General features: G+C 41.3%; 1 protein-coding gene across 3 annotated transcripts in view; it reads right to left on the bottom strand.

Moving 5' to 3' along the window:
* DOCK2 (dedicator of cytokinesis 2) overlaps positions 1-11427 on the bottom strand; it is a 566587-nt gene extending 555160 nt beyond the window's left edge. For 2 of the 3 annotated variants that reach the window (XM_068277401.1, XM_068277402.1), the window contains exon 1: positions 11263-11425. In XM_068277401.1, coding sequence (XP_068133502.1) covers positions 11263-11305 — 43 coding nt within the window. In that variant the 5' untranslated portion in view covers positions 11306-11425. Of the gene's footprint in view, positions 1-11262 lie in introns of all 3 variants that reach the window. The other variant, XM_068277405.1, reaches the window with a different exon arrangement.
* Positions 11428-12547: the final 1120 nt, after the last annotated feature.

Raw genomic sequence — 12547 nt, 5'->3', positions numbered from 1 at the left:
TATTTGACATGAAATGTTTTCATTTAAGATTTCTTTACACAGCAATAATGTTTTAAAGATTGTTGTTTAAAAGATTATGAATGTCTCTCTGCAAGTAACGAAAAACTGTTAAATTGTTCCTCCTGACAGCAGCTGATAACCATTGGAATGATTAAATCTGTTGATGGTGATAAACTGCTAATGATATCAAACTAAATTTAAAGAGGAATTGCAGTGAAAATAATGTAGTTTAATTTAATTTAGACAGTGATTGTCCATTGTAAAATTTTTCCTCTCCCTGATTTACATTCTGAAATGTATCACATGGCAGCTATTTTACTGCTGGCGGGTGATCTCTGTGGAAGAAGATACTGCTTTTTTGGCAGTTGGAAACAGCTGTTATTTCCCATAATGCAACAAAGCTACAATAGTGTGATGTTAGTACCTAGGTGATGACATCACACTGTGGGAGGGGTTTCACCATAATATCAGCCACACAGAGCCCTCTAATGATCTGTCTGAGAAAAGGTAAAGATTTCTCATGGGAAAGGGAGTATCAACTACTGATTGGGATGAAGTTCAAACCTTGGTTACAGTTTCTCTTTAAATTATATTTATTGAGTCAGTTGACAGTGACAGCCTACACACAGGCTCTAGTTTATTAAGGTTCCTGATGGATACAGAACACTGGGAATCTCAAGTGATCTAGATAACTTGGTCTGGATTTTTTGTATAATTGTCTTTTGATTACTTGGGTCATAGCAGACCATAGTGACATCAAATAAAAGGTGGCTCATCAACTAGCAGTTACAAAATGTAAGTAACAGAGAGAAACATTTGTAAGAGATTCATATTCTTTAATTTATTGCCAGTTCTCCAGTTTTTCAGATCCTTTACGTACACCTGATATTGGAGAAAGGGAGGGGGGATGGACCCTCCAGCAGCCTATTGTTCCAACATAGGATCCCTCTTCATCTGTTGACCATGCAACCGGACGTGGATGATCATATCCAGACTGGGCATGCACAAGTAATTGCATGCCCAGGAGAATGAAGCAGCTCATGCAGAACTGTTTTCCTTTGTGCATGAGTCCTTTTCCTTCTGAGCACGTATAGACCTTATTCTGGAATCCACTTGAATCCAGCATCGCTTTTTTTGCTTTATTTGCCAAAAGTGCACAGTTGCATCAAAGTGACATTAAAATGCTGTACAGTGGTGACAGCCCACTGTTTTTTAAAACCTACCTGGCTTTCGTTCATGCCACACAAATGCAACACACATACTTATATAGTGCCAATCTTGACTACAATGGGCAATTACAAAAGTTCATGCAAATTACCAGACCTGATGAGGAACTAAATCAGAGGCGGCCGTTGGATCCAATCCCAATCTCCCATTAAATTAATTTCATACACCAATCAAGGATTTGCATATAAAAATATCAAGGCACTGATTCTTACCTGCACTACATAGAATGTCCTGGGGATGCCCAGTCATCAGCACACAACAAAAAGAGCATCCGCAAAACAAAGCGCCCATAGGCCCCTAGAGATGCGCATACACAAAAAAGCGGAAGTGGAAACATGTCACATTCATCCGGTGCTAAACTAAAAATAATGTTGTCTCCAGGCAACAGGAACACAAGCCAGAACTTGTTCATCTGGTTGTGCACCAGTCCCGCGAGTAGTGTGAACAACTAGCCGCACACCATGTGATGTTGCAGTTGCATGGTATGTGACAAAGTGGTCGCACCACATGTGGACACCAAGCCACATGCAACTAGATCAAAAGACTGTGCCGCATGCAGCAAAATGACCATGCACCCCCAAGATAAAGCAAACCACCTCTTCCTGTTCAAAAATCAAAAGGAAGAACTAGTATATAGGGAATACAAAAGAAACACCGCCAGCCTAATATAGTGCAGTATGTACTGGAAGTGGGTGGATGTTAAAATGTGAGAAAAGAGGTACTCAAAAACCAGGGTTACCCTCCAGGCAACCACTGTAAATGCAGGTGAGGAAATTAGACCTGTCCTTGTAACGATTGGTGTCAGCACACAGAGTGTATCTGATTATTGATGATCTGCAGTATCACTAATAATACAAATGTTATACCTGATTATATGGTGATCTGCAGAATCACCAATAATACAAGTATAGCTTGACACAAGACACCTAATGTAGTGTGAGTGTTTGGTGCAACAGTAAGAAAGGTTATCTCCCGAGGAGCGGGAGATACAGACACAACTGCAGCCAAGGATTCCCTGAAGAGCAGGGAATTGGGCTGCACTACAGCCAGTGGACACCTGAGGTGCAGGTGGCCTCTGACTGTGTAGAACCTGACCTCCTGAATAGGAGGAGATGGAGATTTGTACTGCAGGCAGTGATTCCCTGATGGATTGAGAATCAGACTGTACTGCAGCCAAGGATTCCCTGATGGGCTGGGAATCAGACTGTACTCCAGCCAGTGGACTCCTAAGGGTAAAGTCCCCTGACTGAACTGTAAGGAAGACTTCCTGTGGAGCAGGCAGTCTTTACAGCTAATGGATACCTATAGAATTGGTGTCACGAGAAGTACAGAGAGGCTGCTCACCCAAGGGACGAGTGACAGCCAGAAAGGTCATATAGGCCGAGTCGGCAACAGGTAGACAGAAAAGCAAGGTACCGAATCAGTAGGCAGGAGAGTGGTCAGCAATAGAGTGGTCAGCAATGTCAGGGATAATAACAGGTAAACGTATAGTACAATACTAGTATGGGGTGTGAGGTCCTTGGTCCCAACACCCGGGAACTAGTCTAGATAATAACAGAGGTAACACAGTTCCTAATCTTAGGTGTGAGGTCCTTGGTCTCAACACCCTGGAACTAGTCTAGATAATAACAGAGGTAACACATTTCCTAATCTTAGGTGTGAGGTCCGTGGTCTCAACACCCTGGAACTAGTCTAGATAATAACAGAGGTAACACAGTTCCTAATCTTAGGTGTGAGGTCCTTGGTCTCAACACCCTGGAACTAGTCTAGATGATAACAGAGGTAACACAGTTCCTAATCTTAGGTGTGAGGTCCTTGGTCTCAAGTAACAGTAATACAATAGAGATAAAGCGGAATCTGACTCAGTGTGAATTCCCAGCTCTGGCTGGTTCTAACACACTGTAAGATCTGACTGAGGTCTGAGTGCTCACACGTAAGTGAGGTCTGAGTGCTCACACGCCACGACAGACAACCTGCAACTGAGAAGCAAGTCCTATATATACTAGCAGCGCTCCGCAGCAACGCCCCAGCCACTCAGCCAATCCGGAGTCCAGTTGGGATCAGCTGATCGGCCTGATCAGCTGATTCCACTTCTGCTGGCATAAAGGTCCTGTCGTCTGGCGCGCGTAAGCGTAGCTCTCCATCTATGTGCACCAGAAGGACCAGGCGAACCAGTGACATGTTGGTGCGCGGAAAACGCCGCCGGCTTGCACGCGGAGACAGCCGCCCTGCCGCTTGTCCGCGTGGCGGTGTCTCCGCTATTCATTACAGTCCTCACTCAGGATTAAGAAGTCACTCTCTGTAGATCGGAAAATAAGGAGGTGTAACACCCCTCCACCAGGGGTGGACTCAATACTTGTGGATAAGGAACAGAGGCGCCAAAAGGATAAAACAAGCTAACGTTTTTAAAATATGCTTGGGAGGCAGTGGTGGACTTACCTCCTAGAAGCAGACACAATACTGTCAATTTTGAACAGACAAAGATTTATTGTACAGTCCTGGCCAAAAGTTTTGAGACTGTAAAAAATATTAGTTTCATGAAGTTTGATGCTAAACTGCTTTTAGATCTTTGTTTCAGTTGTTTATGTGATGTATTGAAATATAATTATAAGCACTTCATACGTTTCAAAGGCTTTTATTGACAATTACATGAGATTTATGCAAAGAGTCAGTATTTGCATTCTTGGCCCTTCTTTTTCAGGACCTCTGCAATTAGACTGGGCAGGCTCTCAATCAACTTATGGGCCAAATCCTGACTGATAGCAACCCATTTTTTCATAATCACTTCTTTGATTTTCTCAGAATTAGTTGGTTTTTGTTTGTCCACCCGCCTCTTGAATGACCACAAGTTTTCAATGAGATTAAGATCTGGGGAGTTTCCAGGCCATGGATCCAAAATGTCAAAGTTTTGGCCCCCGAGCCACTTAGTTATCACTTTTGCTCCATCGTGCTGGAAAATGCATTGTTCTTCACCAAACTGTTGTTGGATTGTTGGAAGAAGTTGCTGTTGGAGGGTGTTTTGGTACCATTCTTTATTCATGGCATGGCTGTGTTTTTTGGCAAAATTGTGAGTGAGCCCACTCCCTTGGATGAGAAGCAACCCCACACATGAATGGACTCAGGATGCTTTACTGTTGGCATGACACAGGACTGATGGTAGTGCTCTCCTTTACCTCTCCTAAAAAGCCTTTTTCCAAATGCCCCAAACAATCGGAACGGGGCTTCATCGGAGAATATGACTTTGCCCGAGTCCTCAGCAGTCCATTCACCATACTTTCTGCAGAAGATCAATCTGTCCCTGATTTTTTTGGGAGAGAAGTGGCTTCTTTGCTGCCCTTCTTGACACCAGGCCATCTTCCAAAAGTCTTTGCCTCTCTGTGCATGCAGATGCGCTCACACCTGCCTGCTGCCATTCCTGAGCAACCTTTGCACTGGTTGCACTCCGATCCCGCAGCTGAATCCTCTTTAGGAGATGATCCTGGCACTTGCTGGACTTTCTTGGACGCCCTGAAGCTTTCTTAACAAGAATTGAACCTCTTTCCTTGAAGTTTTTAATGATCCTATAAATTGTTAATTTAGGTGCAATCTTAATAGCCACAATATCCTTGCATGTGAAGCCATTTTTTATGCAATTAAATGATGGCTGCATGCATTTCTTTGCTGGCCACCATGGTTAACAATGGAAGATCAATGATTTCAAGCATCACCCTCCTTTTAACATATCAAGTCTACCATTCTAACCCAATCAGCCTGACATAATGATCTCCAGCCTTGTGCTCGTCAACATTCTCACCTGAGTTAACAAGACGATTAAAGAGACTCCGTAACAAAAATTGCATCCTGATTTTTATCATCCTACAAGTTCCAAAAGCTATTCTAATGTGTTCTGGCTTACTGCAGCACGTTCTACTATCACCATCTCTGTAATAAATAAACTTATCTCTCTCTTGTCAGACTTGTCAGCCTGTGTCTGGAAGGCTGCCAAGTTCTTCAGTGTTGTGGTTCTGTGATGCATCTCCCCCCTCCAGGCCCCTCTCTGCACACTGCCTGTGTATTATTTAGATTAGAGCAGCTTCTCTCTGCTCTCTTATCTTTTACAAGCTGGATAAATCCTCCTCTGAGCTGGCTGGGCTTTCACATACTGAGGAATTACATACAGGCAGAGCTGTCTGCACTCTGCAGGAAGAAACAGCCTGACACTTCAGTGGAAGATAGCTGCAGGGGGAAAGAAACACACACATGATCTCTTGAGATTCAAAAGGAAGGGTGTATACAGCCTGCTTGTGTATGAATGTATTTTCTATGTGTGGACATACTGTACATCAACCTACTTCCTGTTTTGGTGGCCATTTTGTTTGTTTATAAACAAACTTTTTAAAACTGTTTTTAACCACTTTTAATGCGGCGAGGAGTGGCGAAATTGTGACAGAGGGTAATAGGAGATGTCCCCTAACGCACTGGTATGTTTACTTTTGTGCAATTTTAACAATACAGATTCTCTTTAATGAAATGATCTCAGCAGTAGAGATGCTCATTCGGATTCCGCGAAAATGCAATTTCCGCATTTCCAATCGGTAATTGCATTTCCGCATTGGAATGCGGAAATCGGTAATACAAGTGCGGTAGGCGGATTTTCGCGGATTTCCGCTGGAAATCGCTGAAATTCCTGCCGACTTTAACATCGATTTTCTCAAAAACTATAAGGTCTTTTTGAAAACTTTTTTTCCATCTTGTTCACAGTCTTCTGTTTAATAAACCCTAAACATTTGGTGTGTCTAGGACCTGTGGGAGCTTTGCTATTAACCGCTAAAGTCGGCGGCTTTTGACTGTAATTTTAAGCCAATCAGAAGACTCGGAATAAATAAACCAATCAAAGAATGGGGAATTAGGCAGAAATTTCCGTATTCTCTGATTGGCTTATTCATTCTGAGTCTTCTGATTGGCTTAAAATTACCGGATAACGCAGATTTTCTACATTTTATATTACAGTCAAAAGCCGACGACTTTAGCGGTTAATAGCAAAGCTCCCACAGGTCCTAGACACACCAAAAACAAGATGGAATTTTTTTTTCAATAAGACCTTATAGTTTTTGAGAAAATCGATCTTAAAGTCAGCAGAAATTTCTGAAATTTCCGGCGGAAATCCGCATCGGAATGCGGAAATCGTTATCGGTACGCAGAATCGGTAGCGGTAGCGGTAATCAGCAATGGCGGAATGCGGATTTTCAGCGGAATCGGAAATTTCCGACCATCCCGGTCCTTTAATGACAGCAATGAAATGCAGTGGAAAGGTTTTTTTGGGATTCAGTTAATTTGCATGGCAAAGAAGGACTATGCAATTCATCTGAACACTCTTTATAACATTCTGGAGTATATGCAAATTGCTATTATAAAAACTTAAGCACCAACTTTTTATTTCCAATATTTCTGACAGTCTCAAAACTTTTGGCCAGGACTGTACACTCTCAAAAATGTTGCAACGTGTTTTACAGGTATAACCTGCTTCATCAGGCAATAAAACAGGGGTATAAACAGTAAAAAGTGAGTGGTGCACCAGGCGTCTCTGTCTTGTGTATTGTGTCTGCTTCTAGGAAGTAAGTCCACCACTGCCTCCGAAGCATACATTAAAAATTTTAGCTTGTTTTATCCTTTTGGTCGCCTCTGTTCCTTATCCACTAGTATATAGGGAAGACACTCTAAAATAATGTCATTAAAGTCCACAGATGGTGCCCACCCTAAAACATAAATGAACTTAGAATTGCCAGATAAAATAAAGATTGTATTCTCTGTTAAAGGACATCCGAGGTGACATGTGACATGATGAGATAGACGTGTATGTACAGTGCCAAGCACATGAATAACTATGATGTGTCCCTTTTTTTCTATCTCTGCCTGAAAAATGTAAAAATCAGGTATGCAAGTGACAGTTTCTGTCTGGGTCGGGACCGGGTCGGACTATAATTTATCACTCACTGATAAGAATTGCAGCCATAAAACACTTTACTTGCAGGAAATGGCATCTTAGAGCAGAAAAGAGATAAAAAGCGGCAATAGTTCATAGATTATTAGCTCTGGCATGCTTTAACCACTTTACCCCCGCCCGTACGAATTTCTCCATCCCTTTGAACCCCAAAGACGGAGAAATCCGTACTTTCCGCGCTCCCGCCGCTGCCCGCGCTCCCGCTCGTAAACACGCCGCCCGCTGCTAGTAAACACGCCGCCGCCCGCTCGCCCAGAGATCAATGAACGGAAAAATCCATTCCCGTTCGTTGATCTAAGCCCCGCAATGATCCGCTGCTCTCGGATGGGCAGCGCGATCATTGTGAAAAAAAAAAAAACACTCACAGCCTCCTAGTACTTCCTGCGAGGGTCCGGAAGGATGCTCGCAGGTCACAATAAACAAAAAGTTACTGTTGCCATCTTGTGGCCAAATAGTAAAACTACACCCTAAGCATTTTTTACATAGAAATAAATTAGTGTTACATAAAAAATTAACTCATTACCTCCCACACTCCCCATTTTTTTTTTTTTTTTGTAATTAAAAAAAAATTAAAAAATTTACAATTCAAAAAAATACATAAATAGTTACCTTAGGGACTGAACTTTTTAAATATTTATGTCAAGAGGGTATAACACTGTTACTTTATAAACTATGGGCTTGTAATTAGGGATGGACGCAAAACTGAAAAAAATGCACCTTTATTTCCAAATAAAATATTGGCGCCAAACATTGTGATAGGGACATAATTTAAACGGTTTTATAACTGGAACAAAAGGGCAAATACATTTCATGGGTTTTAATTACAGTAGCATGCGTTATTTAAAAACTATAATGGCCGAAAACTGAAAAATATTTTTTTTTCCCACATTTTTCCTATTTTCCCATTAAAACACATTTAGAATAAAATAATTATTGGCATAATGTCCCACCTAAAGAAAGCCTAATTGGTGGCAGAAAAAACAAGATATAGTTAATTTCATTGCGATAAGTAATGATAAAGTTATAGACGAATGAATGGAAGGAGCGCTGAAAGGTGAAAATTGCTCTGGTGCTCAGGGGGTAAAACCCCTCAGTGGTGAAGTGGTTAATTAATGGGTCATTGAGAAGAAGCCATAACACAGTTAAAAATAAAAAGTAGATTTAAATATAAAATTAAGCTGTGGGTTAGCTAAAAAAAAGTCATTTGTAGAATAGATACAATTGTTTATCTCATTAGTTTATTTTCATCCTGGATGTCCTTTAAGTCCCCCAGAACCCACAGAGCCAAGTGTTCTAATCCAGCGGGCCTCCTTTTTGAGTAACTCTTTATTTCTACTCCCTTTAAACGATTACAATACCCCATCAGTTACTTGTATTCTCAACTGAGAGACACTGGACCATATGCAATTCACTTGTTCTCCAACATTTTCTCCAAAGGAGATAATTTTTCATCTTCTGATTACAACTTTTTTTCATTCTACAATCAAGAAGAATGGCAAGAGAACTTATGCCGAATGGAATAGGGTCTCCCAGAGGAGGAGGGTAAAAACTCATCACCCTTAATAACACTGTGACACATGTGGCAGCTGAAACATCTGAAGGTTCCAGGTATGCGGGGAGCACCACAAAATTTACTAGGCCTCACATCTGAATTAACCAATTTGTTCCTCAATGATGGGGCTCTTTTGAAGATGAACAGGGGGCCTCCCAAACTCTGGCACCTGGGGGATGGAGTCATGTAAGATGTTCCAATGTTTTGTGACAATCTGCTGGACATCAGAACTGTCAGTATCAAAACTAGAAACGACGGCGAAACACTCACTATTGTCACGTGGCTCTCTTTTACCCCTTTGCCATTGGTCATATCTCCGCAATGTAGTAGATGGATACCCTCTGGACCTTACACGGCCAGTTAGGATGCACTCATCCATGGCTATAGTCCATGGCTTTTTTTTTTTTTTTTACTTTAATAAGACTCAATTTTTACAGTGATGTACAATAACTACAGCAAGGAAATCTAAGGAAGAATAAAGCTGTTGCCCAATGTAGTTTCTCCTTTCATTCAGAAAAATATGCTCCATGTTTCTCTTTCTTTTATATAGGAAACTATAAAGAATTTGCATATGAATGGATGTGGGTAGCACAGTGGCATAGTGGTTAGTGCTCTTGCCTTGCAGCACTGGGACCCCGGTTCAAATCTCAGCCAGACCACTATTCCAAGGAGTTTGCATGTTATCTCTATGTCTGTGCGGGTTTCCTCTGGGCACTCTGGTTTCCTCCCACTTCCCAAATACATACAGATAAGTTAATTGGTTGGCCCTAGACTACGGTACATACACATTCATAGACATATTACAATGGTAGGGGTTAGATTGTGAGCTCCTCTGAGGGACAGTTATGTGACATGACAACATACTCTGTACAGCGCTGTGGATGATGTCAGCGCTGTATAAATACTAAATAATAATAATGTGTTAAGGTTAAATTACTAATTAACCCGTTTCCTTGAAAATAAGACCTACTCTGAAAACAAGCCCTGGAATGATTTTTTTTAAAGGATTTTTGAGGGTGTTCACCCCCCTCCCCCCCCCCCCCCCCCCAAAAAAAAAAACAAGCCCCATTCAAAAAAATAGCCCTAGGGTAATATTGGGAATTCGAAATCTTTGAAAATGTAGTGTTGCGTATGCAATATGATTATACACACAGAGGGCTTGATTCACAAAGCCGTGATAACTTCTTATCATGGACACATAGTGTTGTGCGCGCCATAACACGTTTTTGCGCAAAAACACTTTCGCACACAAATTCACGTTTGCACGCAAAATTGCGTCTGTTTTTCGCAAAAACAATAATTTTCAAGTGAAAACAGCCGCGATTTTGTGCGCAAATTCGCGTTTGCGTGCGAAAAACTTGGCGCGCGCTATAACGCTAGCACAACCGTGATAAGAGTTATCACGGCTTTGTGAATCAAGCCCCGGATGTGTTATCTTACCTTAAGCTGTGCAATTTCTGTCTTTATATTAACTATATGACTGCAATAGACTGAATACAATTCAATGAAAAACCATCCAGAGTGCTGTAGTCACCAGACCGGACACTTCGCTTGCTGGCAAGTGCTGTGGCTTGCTGCCTGGACAGATGTCCTATTGATGTAATTGACTGACTCGTTTGCCCTGAAGAAGGAACCTACATGTCCCAAAATGTTGTCTTTGTGTCTGCATCAATAAACATTTATGAATATTGAGGAAGTGCCAGCCTTGTTATATATTCTATGGATTACAAAAAAACTTGACTCACAGCGATGATTGTTTGGCAAGCCAAGGGTCTGCAGGCTGAACCAAATTGTCTAATTTAAGGGAGGTTATAGCTTTATAATGCTCCAATTTTTGTTAAAAATAAAGTAAGGGTTAGCCATATATGGCCATTTATAGTTATAAACTAAGGTTAACTACGGTAATTAGAACTACAAGACCAAGCACAGTCTGACAAAGACTAGCTAGATATGAGGTTATTTAAGCGGAACTACTGAAATGTTGCTCAATGCCATCATTTCACATAGCACAATTTTTCAGATATGCATAGGTATACAACCACAAGATCGGTATTATTTCACGAAGCAACATTAAAAACATGTCCCAAGCATATGCATGTTAGCAGTGATGAGGACAGAAAACAGCAGTAAAAAAAGAAGAACTAGTTTCTGCTATACACACATCCTCAATTTTCTTCAACAAATGAAAGCTAATATTTTCTCTCCATTGAAGTTTGCTCCCCTTTTATGTCACTTTTACAAAACATGATATTATATTAAAATAATGAGTTATTGTAAAGAGTGTAGACATTTTTTAAAGGTAAAAGCAAATATAGTTGGAACTAAAATATGACAATGTCCCATAAAATAGCACATCAAAACCAATTAAAATGGGTTTCTTTGTATAACACTAGTAATGAGTCTGCATTACTTACTGCTATGATTTTCATGTCTGCCACATCCTTCCTGTTGAGATCGTTACAGAAAAATTGAAGCAACAAAAACTTTTTACATGTTAACATACCTACTCCGTATCTTTCATTGCTGGTTTTCTGCCAGGGAGCCATCCTGAGCAGGCTAAAGCAGACCACCTGTGCCCGGTGCACTTGACACAGCACACTAAAGGAATTTCAAGTGACCAAGAAAATATTTAGGTGATCAAGTTTGCTTGACACAGCTAAGTTTCTGTAGCTGCCTGTAGTTTTGATCACTCCTAATGACACTCCTACTGAACACTTCCTTCTAGTACTCTCTGAAAAGTTCAGTTTTCTATTTCCTCTTTAGAATGCTGTCTTGCTTAAGCAACTATAGAATAACAGAAATGGGCTATTGCACACACATACATCTTGTTAACTTCTTTTCAGTGAATCTAAGTGTATATCTAGTAGAGTACCAAACTAAACTATGTTGTGTATTACAAAATGTAAGATGTATTTATTTTTGATATGGCTTAAAATTACTTGGTCTTGCAACTAAGTGTTATGTTGTAGATCAGTGGTAAGATATGTACACATGCACAATTAGTATCACCCGTGGTGTTGCTAGGATCCTAGAAGATCCTAGCACCTAGGTATCAAAAAGGCGGGAGTGTGTAACACATTCATGATGTGTCATTGAGCAGATCCAAATGTACATGAACAAAGCAGCAGTGTAATTCAAATGCAGTCATCCTGTCCAGCAAAAAATGTATTCCTAACCTCCTCTGCCTAACATTAACTACTGAAGGACCATGGGCTTTACCCCCCTAGTGACCAGGCTATTTTTTACAAACTAGGGCTCTGCAGCTTTAATGGCTTGCTGCAGAGCCACACAACGGTGCACACAAATGAATCCCCCCCCCTTTCTGCAAACCAACAGAGCTTTCTGTTGGTGGGCTCTTTGTGGGCTCGGATTGCAGCTGTTTTTTTTAATCAATTTATTTGTGTTTTTTTTAATCTGTCCACAAAACCTGTCCAACTGACATTTCCGATTTTACTCAGATGTACACACTTAGCTGCTCACTGCGCTCCTCAATGAACTTTGCCTTACCGCCCCCTGCATCACCCAGTCCCATGCACGCCTCCAGGATTTCTCAAGAGCTGCTCCAACACTATGGAACTTCGTACATCCACCCATTAGGGCAGTCCCCTCCTCTTCAAGAAGGCCCTCAAAACTCACCTTTTCACTCTGGCCTACCACACCTCACTAGTGCTCTAAACCCTCAGCGGAACTCTGGTCCCCTACCTTTCGCGCCCCTACCTCTCCCTCTAAATTGTAAGCCTTCGGGCAGGGTTCTTCTCCTTTTGTGTCCTACCTGACCATGCACCTCC

This window comes from Hyperolius riggenbachi, chromosome 3 (genome assembly GCF_040937935.1).
Source record: "Hyperolius riggenbachi isolate aHypRig1 chromosome 3, aHypRig1.pri, whole genome shotgun sequence".
Lineage (NCBI taxonomy): Eukaryota > Metazoa > Chordata > Amphibia > Anura > Hyperoliidae > Hyperolius > Hyperolius riggenbachi.
The sequence above is the reverse complement of the archived record's forward strand: the minus strand, read 5'-3'. Positions and strand labels throughout refer to the sequence as shown.